This window comes from Vombatus ursinus, unplaced genomic scaffold (assembly GCF_900497805.2).
Source record: "Vombatus ursinus unplaced genomic scaffold, bare-nosed wombat genome assembly UNPS02014863.1, whole genome shotgun sequence".
NCBI lineage: Eukaryota > Metazoa > Chordata > Mammalia > Diprotodontia > Vombatidae > Vombatus > Vombatus ursinus.
Window position 1 is genome coordinate 2,237,083 of NW_020954641.1, and position 15,328 is coordinate 2,252,410.

Consider the following 15,328-nt stretch of genomic DNA (forward strand, 5'->3'; position numbering starts at 1 on the left):
TTCTCCTCTGTAAAATGAGCAGGTTGGTTTAGACGGCCTCTGAGGATCCTTCCAGCTCTAGGTCTACGATCCTGAGAAAAGTAGCCATCGTACGAATCAATGCATTTGGCATACTCTTTCCATCACTGGTCAGAAAGAGAAATCATGTCCAGAACACTGGACATTTTAAAGATCAAAGACCAGAAGAGTCACAGACTTCCCACCCCAAAGGCTCAGGCTAAGGAGACCTGAAGCATATCAGTTCCCTACCCATAGCAAGCGTAAGGGGGAAGAGAGAAACTCTCCTAGTTGCTTTATTTTGCCTTTGTGGGGCTTCAGGAGAGAGACATATTAAGAAACAATCACAACAACTAGAGAAGCAGAAAACAACAACAACAACAACAACAACAACCCCCTCCCCCAAACTACAACTTTAAAAAGCCAGAAAACACTAATGCAGAAGACCTGAGAGAAGAGAGACGACAGGTCTGCTTGCATAAACATCACAGAACGTCCTACAGCCAAAAATCATGCATAACATTTGGATGGTCTCTCGTGTTCTCCTTTGGACCAAAGCTTCTGTCGAGGCTGTGGCTGCTCCTGAAAACTGGGTTCACTTTGTCTATTCACAGTTCTAGCTAGAACTGCTTCTCAGAATGTTTTCCAGGGAGATGGAGCCAGCCTGCGACTTTCTTGGAAGAAGTTAGCAGCCTCTGAAGATCAACAGAGCCCAAACTGTCCCCTGAAGGAGGAACCAGTACTTGCCATTCTTATGAAATGGAATGTGATTGAATCTTCCTCTGAAGAAGGAATCAGCAACCCGAACTGTCCTTTGGTTTTGCTAGCCTCCCAGCACAAACAACTGCGGCCTCAAAGGATGTTTAGTCAGCAGGTGCTTTTTGCCACAGGAAGCAAAGAAGGAGCAGAGCCCTTTCCTGGTATCTACCAGACCACAGGGAGTTTAGACTCTTTTCCGATGTCCTGGGCTGCCTGTGCGTTCACGCCACATAGCCTCTTCAGTAGGCAAGTGTCCAACCCCCAGGAATCCCCCAATAGTTCTGGGGGCTCCTGCTTCTTGGTCATCGGCTGTGACTCTCACAACAGTGGGGAACCTTGATCGACTCTGGGGGATGGCTGGTTGCCAGGTGCATTGTTTCATTAGAGCGATGGTGTTCTCTCTCTCTCTCTTCCCTTAAAAAACGTCAAAAACAATTTTTAAGGAAAGTAACGGGCTCTCTCTCTCTACCAGAAAAAGAAAAGCTATTACAAGCATAATAACAACCCCATCCCATTTGTATAATAATGAAAGCCTCACGATAATTATGCAAGCATTCCCAGTCCTAATAGCTCCCATTTTCGTAGCCCTTTAAGGTAGCTAGTACAAGCATTATCTCCCTGTTTTTCAAAAGAGTCTCTGAGCCTCTTGACCTAGGTCTCATAGCGCTTTACAGTTAGTTAACCAAGAGTTTCTATAGCTTACCGGAAACCTGGCAGCGTTATACAGGGGGTAGGATGGGAATTATTATCTCTACTTTGCTAAATGAGAACACTCCAGGGGGAGAGATGACTAGCTGAAGGTCACACAACACCACTACCAAAGCAGGTCATGATTCAAACCAGCTCTTTTGACAGCTGATTCAGCATTCTATGCAAGTACCCACACTGAACCTGATTAGGAATGAATACCCACCTTTGGGGTTTTTTGAAAAGTTGTGTGACTTTTCCATACAGAGCAGATGATGGTATTCACTTCCTAGAATCATAGAATTTTAGATTTGGAAAAGACCTTAGAACATAGAACATTGATATTAGAGCTGGAAGGGACCTTAGAGGTCATCTGGTCCAACTTTCTTAAGCGGGCTATTCGTAGATTTTTTTCCCACTAATGGTTCACTCTTACTAGCTCATTCATGGCATTGGACCCTAACTCCACTAAACCCAAGGTTGGTACCCTCACCCCTTTGACGATGTCTCTCTTCTTTTCCCATAAGCCTTTGACCCTCAGGCCTGAACTAGAAAAGAAAAAGCCAGAGATCCAAATGTATCAACCAGCATTCCTGTGCCACTCCCTAGGGACACCTGCTCATAATTAATGGAAAGAGTGGGAGGGAGGGAGGCCAGTGTTAGAATGAATTAATAATTCTCCCCAAAGCTATTCGGTCTGGTCTATCACTACTCAGATCTTATATTCTTAGCATCTACAATATTCAAGCTGGATGGGAGTCATAGAATCTTATACCTTGAAAAATAACTACAACAGTAGTGTCGATCTCAAATAGAAGTAGGGGGTTACTAGTCCATGTATAAAGGTCCCTACAGGCTGTGTATTGGCTTAGTTTTAAAATGTAATGTCATCTATGTTTTATTGTATTTTTATTTATTTTTTTCAAATATTTCCCAATGATATTTTAATCTGGTTAGGCAGCACGAGGGAGTGGCCTTTGACAACTCACATCTGAACAAGAAACCTCTTTAAAACATTGCCAGCAAGTAGTCATTCAGCCTCTATGGGGAAAATCTTTGATGGTGGGGACCTTGCCACCTCCTGAGGCAGCCCAGCCCACTTTTAGACAGTTCTTTTGGATATGGCACGATACGCTTACAAAATACTTTATCTATATTATCTCAAGAGGTCTTGGCATTACCCCCTATGAGGTAGGTACTATAGGTATTATGCTCCCAATCTTTTCAATGAGGAAACTGAGGCACAAAGTAAGAGAATGCCTTTGGTTATTTTGACCTATGAGTTTATTGATATAGGGAACTCTCAGATGAGGGAACTCTCTCTATCAATGCAGGTTACCACCTTTTGTGCAACTTATATTCTTAGAGAATTGCCAAGAGGCAAAAGTGTCAAATACATGGTAGGCAGCATGCAGCCTGAATCAGATTAAAATGTAATTGGTAAATATTTGATAAAATAAATAAAAATACAATAAAACATAGATAATAGGGACTTGTGGTTTTCTAAGTCAACATGTGGTCAGCAGCGATCCATTTTGATTTGAGTTTAACATCACTGGCCTAGAACACTGACAAAATGATTTGACAATCATTTGGCCAGTATGTGTCAGAGTCAGTATTTGAACCCCAGATTTTCCTTATTCCCAGGCCCACTTGGGAATAAATTCAAACAAATGCTGTCTGAAAATTAAAACAAGCAAGAACCAGCATGTAATACTGGAGATTGGCTATTTGCTAGAGAGACCATGGCACACAAGATCCTGGTAAAACTCGGGGACCTTCTAAACCTCAGTAATTACATGGCCTCCTTAAAAAGGAAGAATCAATTATGAACAAGGAACAATGTCAAGGAACAAAGAATGACTAGGTCATCTTTGTCTTTATACCCCCAGTGACTAGCACAGGGCCTGGCACATAGCAAATGCTTTATAAATACTTGTTCAGTGAATAAAATGAATGAATGATCCAATAAATGTTTGTTGCATTGGATGGGATAATTAATATAAAATTAGCTTCAAGCTCAGACACGGCAGCAAGTGTATCATGAGGAAGCTTGACAGATTGGGAATAATGAACAAGGAAAGTTGAGGAAGTGATTGATTATTCAGTTCTGAGTCAGCCCTGTCCCAGGCAGAACGTCCTCTGACCATCCAACACAAGTATTATCCTCTACTTGGCAGGGCCATCTGAGAGATGGGGGCATTAAGCTGCCTTTGCTTGATGGCACTCCTAGAATTCTAGACTCTTTGAGCTAGATGGGACCTCAGAGGTCTTCTAACTCAACATGTACACAAACAGGAATCCTTTCCATAGCATAATAATTCACATTTCCATCATTTCCATGACATTTTAAGCTTTACAAAGCACTTTCCTTACAACAACCCCAAGAAGTAAGAAATGTCAATGTTATTATTCCCGTTTTATAGATGAGTAAATTGAGACTCAGAAAAGCAAAGTAATTTGTTCAGGGTCACACAGCTAGCACAGCTTGTTTGGAGACAAGACCCAAGCTCAGGTCTTTTCACTCCTAGGACAGTGCTCTTTACACTACACCAAATTGCCTTTCACTATGTTACACTCCCTCCAAGTGATCATTCAGTCTTCCCTTCAAGACGTTCAGTGAAAGGAAAATGACTTCCTGCAGAAGCTGCCCATTCCACTTTCAGACAGCTCAGAATGGTTATTTGGAACAGTTTCCTCAATCAAGCTGAAATCTGCTTCCTGCTCACTTCTCCCCTTTGCTCCTGGCTCTGCATTCTCTGAAGTCAAACAGAACAAGACTAATAATCTCTCTTGCTCACGAAAGCCCCTTGGATAACTGTGGTTGCTGTCATGTTGCCCCCCAAGCCTTTTCTTCTCCAGGCCACAACCCAATTCCTTCCACTTCTATCCTAGTTGTCCTGATAAGCTCCAGTTTGTCAAGGTCTCTCCTGGAATGTGGTGCTCAGAATTGGGCATAATACTCTAGATGGGGATGTTACCTCCTGGGATCATGGTTCCTCCACTAGTCTTTTGGAACATTCATCTACTTCTATAGCTTCAGTTGCTTATAACTCACTGCTCCATACCTCTACAATAATGATAATAATTCACCTTTATATAGTGCATTAAGGTTTGGAAAGTGTTATTTATATATAAATATATATATATATATACATACACATATATGTCAATATAAATTATATGTATATAAAATCTCATTTGATCCTCACAACATGTCTGTTCAGCAGGTGCTATTATCCTCATTTTACAAATGAGGAGACTGGAACTAAGAGAATTTAAGTCACTTGTCGAGGGTCATTCAGTGAATAACTTTTGGAGGCATGACTTGAACTCAGATCTTTTTTGATTGCAAGTCCCTCAGTCAAGCCAATATGCCAAATTGCCCTGGTATCTAGCCAAAGGAGCAGGTAGGTAATACAAGGGGTAGCTAGGTGGCACAGTGGATAGAGCACTGGGCCTGGAATCGGGAAGACCTGAGTACAAATCTGGCCTCTGACACTTACTAGCTGTGTGATCTTGGGCAAGTCACTTAAACTCTGTTTGCCTCAGTTTCCTCATCAGTAAAATAAGCTGGAGCAGGAAATGGTAAATCACTCTAGTATCTTTGCTAAGGAAACCCCAAAAAGGTCATGAAGAGTTGGATATAGCTGAAAACAACTAAACAAAAAATCTAGCCAAACTCTAACCCCTCACTTCCACCTGTCTACAAAATATCTCCACTTGGATATCCTGCCATTACCTCTAATTCAATGTGCCCCAAAAATTAACACAACATTTTCTCTCCCAAATCAACTTCTACACTTCCTTTGAAATGTCTTGAGGATACATCCCTTCTAATCTTGCAAACAGCTACCATCCTCATCCGGGTCTTTACCACCTCCTGTCTAGACAACTGCAACAGCCTCTGGTCTAAGGGTTCCTAACTTTTTAAGTGGCATGGGTCCCTTGGGCAGTCTGGAGGAGCCTCTGAATGCTTTCTCAGGATAATGTTTAATTGCATAAAGTAAAATACATACAATTACAAAAAACTGTTAAAATGCAGTTATTACTATTATTTTTTAACAAAAGATCACAGGCCCTGGCTTAAAAACTCCTGCTCTAGTCATCTCCCTGCCTCCAGTCTCGGCTTCTCCGTGCCAATCTTCCTTTCATACTTTCCCATCATATCTCTGCACAAGAACACATAAAGGCTCCTTGTTTCAGTTACTATGTCATGCAGTCATTCTTCTATCTGTCATTCCAGGCCTTTCATAATCTGTTCCTGCCTAAGTTATCTGAACTTCCTGTTCAGGACTCCCCAGTATGAATTCTTTGCTCCAGTCTATGTGATTTCCTTAATATACCCAACTCATGTCTCCCCTTGCTGTGACTGCTTTTTCATGGCCTCAGTTTATGTTGCTCTTGGCTGACTGGGATGCAGTCCCTCCTTCTCTCTACCAGTCAAAATACTACTTATCACAAGGCTGGATGACTTCCTGTCTAGAATGTTGTTGAGAGGATTCCTATTCATGTAAGGCTAGATCAGATACCCTGTGAGTTCCTACCAGCTCTGATTTGGTGAATCTGTAATTCTTGGGATAACTTAATCCTGCCTTCTCTAAGAAGTCTCCGCTGTGCTGTGATCTCTTCCCTTTCTGAATTCCTTTAGCACCTAGGATGTATACCCTAGAATCATGTATTTGTTTCATATACATGGGTTCCTAACCTCACTATATGCTTTTTCAGGGATGGGGCTGAGCCTTGTACTTGTCTTGTGTCCATCTCCTTCTCCCCACCTTAGTGGCTACCTTAGATTTAGGCACATAGTAGGTGCTACGTAATTACATCATAGGAACTTCAATTTTAGAGCAGAAAGGGACACAAGAGGACATCCAGTCCAACACCCTCCGTCTTACAGGGGAAGAAGCCAAGGTTGAAAGGGGCTACATGACTGGCCTGAAATCACACAGACAGAGCAAGAATTAGACTCCAAGTCCAACTCCAGATCTAAGGCACTTGAAACGGTCCTGTGCTGTCTTCCTTCTTTTGTCTTGCTTAATTCTTGCTTGATTGGGTTTTCCTAGAACCAATCTCAGTTAGAATCAGAGAGGGATAGACCATTAATTCAGAAAAAGTCTTTCTTAAAACAAAGAGCATAGAATGTCGGACCTAGGAAGGGACTTCAGGATCATCTACTCCAGTCTCTGCACTTTATAGATAGGAAGGTCAGTCCCTAAGAAAGCTATTCCTGTTTGCGGTTTATCACAGAACTAGAACAAGAATTCATATCTTTTGACTTCCATTTCAATAAAGCAAAAAAGGTTTGATTCATGAAATCATTCTTGAAACCTGCCAGATGAAGGCCAAGACTTAGAAAAAGATGTCACACAAAGCACTGGGAGATACTACTAAGCTCGTTCTTAGGCAACACTAGTCATCTAGAATCACTAGAATCACAGATTATTGGCCTTGAAGGGACACTTAAGAACCAACAAGCCCAAATCCCCTTATCATACACATGGGGAAACCAAGGTCCATATAGAAAGTAACTAATCCAAGGTTACATGGCCAAGTTAATGATTGAACTGAGACTCAAGCTCAGCTCCTCTGACTCCTAGAGACAGTATTTGCCCTCTCCTCCTTCTTCTGTTTTTTCTCTTCTTACGCCTAAGACTGCCCTTTGAGACTGGATTGTTAAATGAAGGTGATGAGAAATAGGTATCAGAAAAACGTGACGTTTAGCTGGGAAGAGGTCAGTTGGCCAAAATAGTACCAAGGAAGATGTTCACTGCAATACCTTACAGGTTAATAGCCATCATGTTGTGGTTTGATGGATTTGCCTTGGAAAGAAGTTGTGCCCCTTCTATCTCTGGGAAGGAAGAGATGATACATTCAACACCCTACCACAATTCCATCCAGCAACTCTATAGTTGTTATCAGAAATGTTCCTTTGTGGAAAAAAAGTTGTGGGATTTTCCTCCCTTTCATAGGATTCTGTGGTGTAATGGATAAGGTGCTAGACTTAGAGTCAGGAAGACCCGGGTTTGAGTCCCTCTTCCTACAGCCAATAGTTGTGTGGCCTTACCTCAATTTCTTCATATGTAAAATAAGAGGAGGCTGGACTTAATGGCCTCTTGGGTCCCTTCCAGACCTAAATCTATGATCCTTTGAAAACTTGCAAGCTGAAAAGGACATTAGAGGTCATATAGTTCAACCTCCTCACTATATACGTGAGAAAACTGAAAGCCACAAAAAGGAAGTGACTTACCCAAGGCCACACAGGTAATAAGTAGAGAGCCACGATTCAAACCTAGATGTTTTGACTCCAATTGCTATGATTTCTCTACTGCACCATGCTGCTTTTCTGAGTAAGCTGTTCCACCCTTGTCACTCACCTTAGCACATGCGTGGACCCATTGACAGTAGTGGTAGAACAAGGAACTGTCTGACCCAGGATAGAAGGTCTCCGATAACGTTCCTCATCACAGCACAGAATGATAAGGAAAGCTCGACGAAATGCCTTATTCAAGAAAGCATAGAGGAAAGGGTTGAGGCCTGAGTTAATGTAGCCTAGCCAGAGGAAGGTGGTCCAAAGCTGGGCAGGGACACTATAGCCCACAAATGGGTCGATGATGTTGGTGACAAAGAATGGGGCCCAGCAGAGGCAGAAGCAGCCCATGATGATGCACAGGGTCTTGGCAGCCTTGGTCTCTGTCTTCATGCGATGATGAGTGCTGTGTTGATCGGGGGTTTCTCGGCGACCCTCTGCAGGAGTTCCGGCCCTCTGCAGGAGCCGGATCTGGCGGGCATGCTCCTTGGCGGTGATGTAGATGCGGTAGTAGGCCAAGACCATCAGAATAAAAGGGATGTAGAAGGCCACCACAGAGCATGTGATAGCATAGGGCTTGTTGACCATGAAGATACAGTAGGTGGAGTTTGAGTCCTGGTCAAACTGTCTCTTCTCTATCTGGAAGAAGGGAACAGAAAAGAAGGGTTTGTCATTACAACTTTGGGAAGAAAATAACACAGGGTGCCTGGGTATTTGACTATAGATTCAGTGTGGTGAATAGTAACATTAGACTTAGAGTCAGAAGACTTGATTCAACTCCCAGCTCTGACACTTCACAGCTAACTTGACCAGGGCAAGGAATTTCATCTCCCTGGGCCTCAGTTTCCTCATCTATACAATGAGCAGGTTGGAGTAGAGGATATCCAAGGTCCTTTATACCTCTAAATGCTATAATCTGTGATTGCTGTTCCTTGGTATCTAAGGTTGGAAGAGGCAACCAAGGTCTCAGGAGACTTCATGGAGGCTCAGCCTTATATTCTATATCATCCAAGTCACAGCACTAAAGAAAAGCTTGAAGGTGTCACAGAAAGAGCCCAGGATTAAGAGCCAAGAAACCCAAGCTCTCTTTTCAAGCTTGGCTATTATCTTCTGTGACCTTGAGCAAGCAATTTCCCCTCTCTAAGTCCCAGTTTTCCAGTGCATAAAATGGGAATATCAATGTATTAGCATTCTTACTTCAAAGGCAGCTCTTGGCACAGTGGCTAGATTACTGGGCCTGGCATTAGGAAGACCTGAGTTCAAATATGGCCTCAGTCACTTGCTTGCTGTGTGATCCTGGGCAAGTCACTTAACCTCTGTTTGCCTCAGTTTCCTCAACTATAAAATGGGGGTAATAATAGCACCTCACAGAATTGTTGAGAGGATCAAACGAGATATTTGTAAAAGGACTTAGAACAGTGCCTGGCACATAATAGATATTGTATAAATGTTTGTTCCCTTTCCTTCCCCCTCCCCTCAAAAGAGCTGTGAAGATCAAATGAGAAAATGGATATAAACTGTTGGCTAACCATAAATTATTCTATAAATGTGAGCTGTTATTATTGATACTATTATTATCATCTGTCCACAAATTTTCCTCTGAGGTCTCACTTTGGTGTGACATTGACCCTAGGTTCTCGAAGACCAAGTCAGTAAAGCACAATCCCTGGAATGCCCCGTTATAGACAGACTTTGAGCACGGGCCTGGCAAAGGGTTGGGTGATGGCCGTTTGAAGACCAACCAGAGTATAGAAAGACTTACTCTCAGAAAGCTGGCTACCAGTGACAAATACTTTTGGCCATAATAATTCATGAAAAATATGTAAGGTAGAAGGGATCAGAATGTGGGTTTGTAGGAGTGCTCACACTAGTAAAATCTCAACTCCTTAAAAGTATTAAAACATTTATATTTTCTTGAAAATTGTGCAATGAGATCATTTCATGGGAAACTGGTTCTTAATGGCTATTAAGCACCTATATGATGGGTTATATGCAGAACTTGGAAAGTCATTTACTCTCTTTTCATTTTAACCTCCAAATAGGAAAGAATCAAGATGCAAATAGATTGTGACAGGCTATAATGAATCACATTCATTAAGATAACATTTAATATAGATGAGTATGAAATCATACCTCTGGTTTAAAAGAACAACAACAATCACCACTAGGACAGGAGCGGGGACAATATGGCTAGACACCAGTTTCTGTGAAAAGAACCTGAAAGTCTTTGTAGATTACAAGCTAAAAAAATGAGTCACTAGCGTGGTATGGCAGCTGTGGATGTTAATGTAATCTCAGGCTGCATTGAGTTGATGTTCAGAATAAAGGAGGGGATAGTCAGTGGTGTGATCTGGTCAGACCACAGCTGAAGCTCTGAGTATCACTTCTGGATATCACATTTTATGAAAGACAATAATAAACTGGAGCTCATCTAGAGGAAGGAAACATTGGACATCTCAGCCATATGTGCATCAGTTGATAGAACCACAGATATTTAGCCTAGAGAAGGGAATGTTTTGGTAGCATTTGTTCCCTGTCTTTCAGTATATTAAGGGGTGTCATATAGAAGGGAGATTAGACTCATTCTATTTGGCCTAAGAGGGAAGAACTAGGAGAAAAGGACAGAAATTGGCCAGAAAGAGATTTCAACTTTATATTAAATAAATCTTATTATTAGATCTGTCCTCCAATGATAGAATGGGCAGCTTCCAGATTTAGTAAATTCTGTCACTGGGAGGTTTCAAGTGGAGGTTGGATGACCTCTTTTCAGGGATGTCACCGAGGATCCTTTTGAGATGATAGGTTGGACTCAACGTCCTCTGAGGTCCCTTCTAATGCTGAATCCCTGCACTCTATTTTAGGGTTTTTTAGAGACCGTTACCTCTTGGATGCCTCAAGAGGTGAGAGTTTGGAGATGCGAGGATTAGAAACTAAGCATCATTCTGCGGGCTACAGGCGGTGGGTTTGTTTTTCTGTTTTTGTTCGTTTATTTGCCTTTCTTTGTATCTCCAGTACTTTGCTTAGTACTGGAGATACATGGTAGGCACTAAATAAATGCTTTTTGATTTGATTTGAAAAGTCTTTCTTGGAAAAGCCTCAAGGAGTTTTGTGTTTGACTTGAAAGCTACCAACCCACAACTAATGTGTGATCACTTCTCTCACTAACAGAGAGATTCTGTCAATAGATTCTGAACATCACAGTAAGTATATCTAAAAATCCCTAAAACATTGGCGCTGGCAGGGTCCTAGAATATAGAATACAGAATGTCAGAGCTGGAGGAAACTTTCAAATAGAGAATATCAGAGGTCAAAAGGGTTTTAAAACATATAACACAGAAGGTTGAAGAAGAAAGGGATCTTAGTGGTTATAGAATTAAATCCCCTTATTTTACATCCAAAGATGAGGATTGGGAGGCTGGCTGGGTGGCATGGTGGATAGATCACCAGCCCTGGAGCCAGGAGGACCTGAGTTCAAATCGGGCCACATACACTTACTAGTTATGTGACCCTGGGCAAACCACATAGTGAGAAGATGGGACTCATTGGAAAAAAATTCTGATGTTGGGAAAGATTGAAGGCTAAAGAAAAACAGGAAGGCAGAGAATGAGATGGATAGATAGTATCATGGAAACAATGAACATGAATTTGGCCAGACTTTGAGAGATAGTGGAGGATAGAAGAGTCTAACATGCTATGGTCCATGGGGTTGCAAAGAGTTGGACACAACTAAACAACAACAAACATGGGAACTGGGAAAGTGACTTGCTTAGAGCCACACAATGTTAGTGACAACAGTAGGACTAGAACCCAAAACTCATAATTTTTATGTTTTCTCCCATATCTACCAATTATTCATGGGCACTTGGGCAAAATCATCTAACCCTTCTAGGCTTCTGTTTCCTCATTTGTTAAATGTTCAACCAGATAGCCTCTATATTCCCTTCTAATTCTGAACTCATGATCTTATTATTTATTCATGGCTGGAAATATGGACAGACAAGGTAAAGTAGGACAAAGACCTCTTGGGGCAAATAACACTGAATTCCTGGATACATTGACTTTATAATACTCTAAGTGAACAGAACATGTGCGGGTAATGATTAGGCCCTACTCAGGAATGCTACTCAGAAACGCACATCAGACTCTTTGAATTTACATTAGCATAAACCTGAGAAAGTCTTACAGATCATTTCAATTAATTGGCTTAAAATCACAGTCTGGCACAAAGTTCATTGCACATCAAGCTGCTAGAGACTGCATGGTACTCACCAAGTCTATTATGCCAATGTTATTCCAGCGTTGCATTATGGGGAGGAAAGAAATAAACATGGGGATTACCCAACAGCCTCCGAGCATCAGGGTGATTCGTAGTGGGGTCATCTTGTTCCTATAGACCAAAGGCTGGCAGCAGATGGCATAGTACCTGGAGGGAGGGAATGAAGTAGGGGGGGGAAGGGGATTGGCACAATGGGAGATAAAGAAAAGACAGGGAAATATAAATAGTGGAGAGGAAAAGATGAAAAGGGGAGAAAAGAGAAACAGACAGATTATCTTAGGATAATCATAGGATTTTAGAGAAGGAAGGTATTTCGGAACATAGACCATGAGAGCTAAGAAGGACCATAGAGACCACTGAGACTAATTCCATTATTTTATTAAAAGTGGGAACTGAGGCACATGGGATTTTTTATCCAAAGGCTCATGGAATCTTAGAGCTGGAAGGGAACTCAAAGGACATTTGGTTCAATCAGCACCTGAGTGGGAATTCCTTGTACAACTTCCTTAGGAACTGGGCATCTAGTCTGTCCTTGAAGACCTCTAACGATGGGGAAACTCCCAGTGGCATTCCCCATTCCACTGCTGGACAGCTCTGGCTGTTAGGAAGTTCCTCTTTATCTTGAGTTGAGATCTTCCTCCCTACATCTCCCCACTCCCACTTCCCTTAGTTCAGTCCTTTGAGACCATGTAGAAGCAAGTTTATTTAATCCCTCTTCACTCAGCAGCTCTTCAGGTACTGAAAGACAGCCATCGTAGCTTCTATTCTCCAAGCAAAACATTCCTGTTTCCTTCAACTGATCCTCACAGGTTATGGCTTCAAGTCTTCTCAATATTGCCATCATGCTCCCTGGAAGGAGCTCCAACTTGGGATCTGAGAAAGTCTAAAGCCCTCAGAGATCATCTAGTTCAAGGTTATTAACTTGGGGACTGTGAATTTGCTTTGAAAAATATTTTGATAAGCGTATTGCAATGTAATTGGTTCAGATCACCTGACTCCAAACCCATGGTCCATTCCACTCTATTGTACTGCCTAGCTTGGTCCTTCCTAAAATGCAGTGACCTGAGCTGAACTCAGTCTTCCAGATGAGGTTGGACTTTGGTTGAGGACACTAAGAGCAATCATCTTTTTCACTCTGGAATAGACAACAAACTTGGCCCTGTAGCCCATTACAACTAGCTACCTTGTATTGTACCAAAACTTGTTTCCTCTAACCTTGGCAAGACCTTGCTGGAGCTTCAAGTTAGTTTTCTATGAAAATTTTAGAAATAGATGCAGGGAGATATTAAATGGTCCTATTCTTGATCATCTTATGTCATGTAAAAATTCACCCCTTTAGATGAGTCACCTCAGTATTTTTGCCACCTCCTCCTTTTTCCCTTTTCTCAAAGTATAACTAACATAACAAAGCCGACATTCTTTTGGGTGGTGGAGAAAATCGAGGGAGTAGGAGGGAGAGGCCATGTGAAGAAATAGGGTCAACCTGTGAGGTGACATTTCTGATGAGATAAATTAATCTTTGGAGACTGCACAGCTCAAGGACAAGAATCATCTGGGAAGACGAAGAACAGGGAAGAGTTACCTGGCTTACCTGGTATTCATTCTTCATTGACTAGGGGTACAGCAAAGGATTTTCAATCATTCAATACAAGGAATGGCAGAGAACTGGCATTTTAGAAAGCCACAGTGTTAATTTTTGTTCTTAATAGAGAAAAAAGAAGTTTGAGGATCAGGTCACAGGGGAGCAGGGATGCAATTAGCCTGGTTAAGTAACAGTTAATGTCCTTTAGGCAACGGGCTGGGTCATATGTTCAGGCCCAGGGAAAACCAGGTAGATTTTAAATCCCTACTTATAGATTTCCCTCTGGCCTCTATTCAGCCAATCTCCTACACCCTTTTCAGGCATGGCCACAGTGCTGCACATGCCTAAATGGAAGCCCTTGGCCAGCTAATTCCTTTTGGCATCAGAAGTGGTACATTCCAAGGTGTTGTGGACCTTAGTACATGGAATATAGCCCATCAGTGATAGGAAGAACTTTGGAATATAGACCATATGTTGTCAGACCTGAGGTGACAAACCCTAGGAAGGTAAAATTCCAGAGAAGGAAAGAGATCTTAGCATATAGAATGTTCACTTTCAATGCTGGGAAGTACCTTAGGACGTGGGACATAGAAAATTAGAATTGGAAGGGACATTGGACTACAGAACACAGAATGTCAGAGCTCAATAAATATATAGGTGAAATTGGCTCTGCCATGTCTGTGTGGTTTTGGCAAAACTATTCCTTCATCTGAGTGGACAACATCCATCCTCCCTGTCTATAAAACTGAGGGAGGAGAACATTGGACTAAATGGAGGTTTTAATAACTGCAAGTTTAATTAAGTCAGAGGTGAAATACGGAATTTAAAATAAAACCTTCAATGGCATTAATGGGAGGCAGTGGGAAGAACAAAGGAAGTGATAATTCTCTCCACCACATCTGGAGGATGGATGACTTTTTAGATTTACCCCTTTTAAGAATAACCTTGACAAGCTGGCTTGGGTCCAGAGGAAGACATCTAGGACAGAGAGGGGATTTGTTACCATGCTATGCAAGGACTAGTTCAATGAACTAGAGATTTTGAGTCTGGGGGGAAAAAGAAAAAATAGAAACTGATGATCATTGCTTTTAAGTATTTAAAGGGACAACAGATGGTAGAGATATTGGATTTGTTTTGCTTGGCCCAGAGAACATACCTAAAAGAAATTGGTGGGAGGCTGAGGGGAGCAGATTTTGATGAAAGAGTACAAGGTCCCACTGCTGTCAAGTAATCCTTTAGATTATAAGCTCCTTGAGGGCAGGTGCTACCTTTCTTTTTATTTATTGCATCCCCAGCACTTAGCACAGTGCCTAGCATAGTAGATGCTTAATGAATGTTTACTGGATTATTGGATTGGAAAAAAGTAGCAGACCTGGAGTGAGACCTCTAGCATTGTGACTCTAAATTTGGTATTCTTTTTACTAAACTGTATTGCCTCTCTTCCAAGCATTGTGACTAAATTTGGTATTCTTTTTACTAAACTGTATTGCCTCTCTTCCTAGCATTGTGACTCTAAATTTGGTATTCTTTTTACTAAGCTGTATTGCCTCTCTTCAACTATTCATTTTAAGTTAGTGCCATTGTATAATATTTCAATGTATTTAGAATAATAGAACTATAAAATGTTCAGAATTGGGAAGGACCTTAAAGGATATTGTCATTAATGATGAGAAGGATGAGATCATAACAAGAATGACTCACATTTATGTAGTATTTT

The 15,328-nt window shown here is 41.6% G+C and overlaps 1 protein-coding gene across 2 annotated transcripts in view; it reads right to left on the reverse strand.

Annotated features, from left to right (window-relative positions):
- Positions 1–287: 287 nt before the first annotated feature.
- The window catches only part of HTR4 (5-hydroxytryptamine receptor 4), a 79,173-nt gene continuing 64,132 nt past the window's right edge, over positions 288–15,328 (reverse strand). For both annotated transcript variants that reach the window (XM_027841643.1, XM_027841644.1), the window contains exons 5-7: positions 12,023–12,176; positions 7,821–8,392; positions 288–1,170 (exon numbers count right to left, since the gene is read on the reverse strand). In XM_027841643.1, coding sequence (XP_027697444.1) covers positions 1,059–1,170; positions 7,821–8,392; positions 12,023–12,176 — 838 coding nt within the window. In that variant the 3' untranslated portion in view covers positions 288–1,058. The remainder of the gene's footprint in view (positions 1,171–7,820; positions 8,393–12,022; positions 12,177–15,328) is intronic.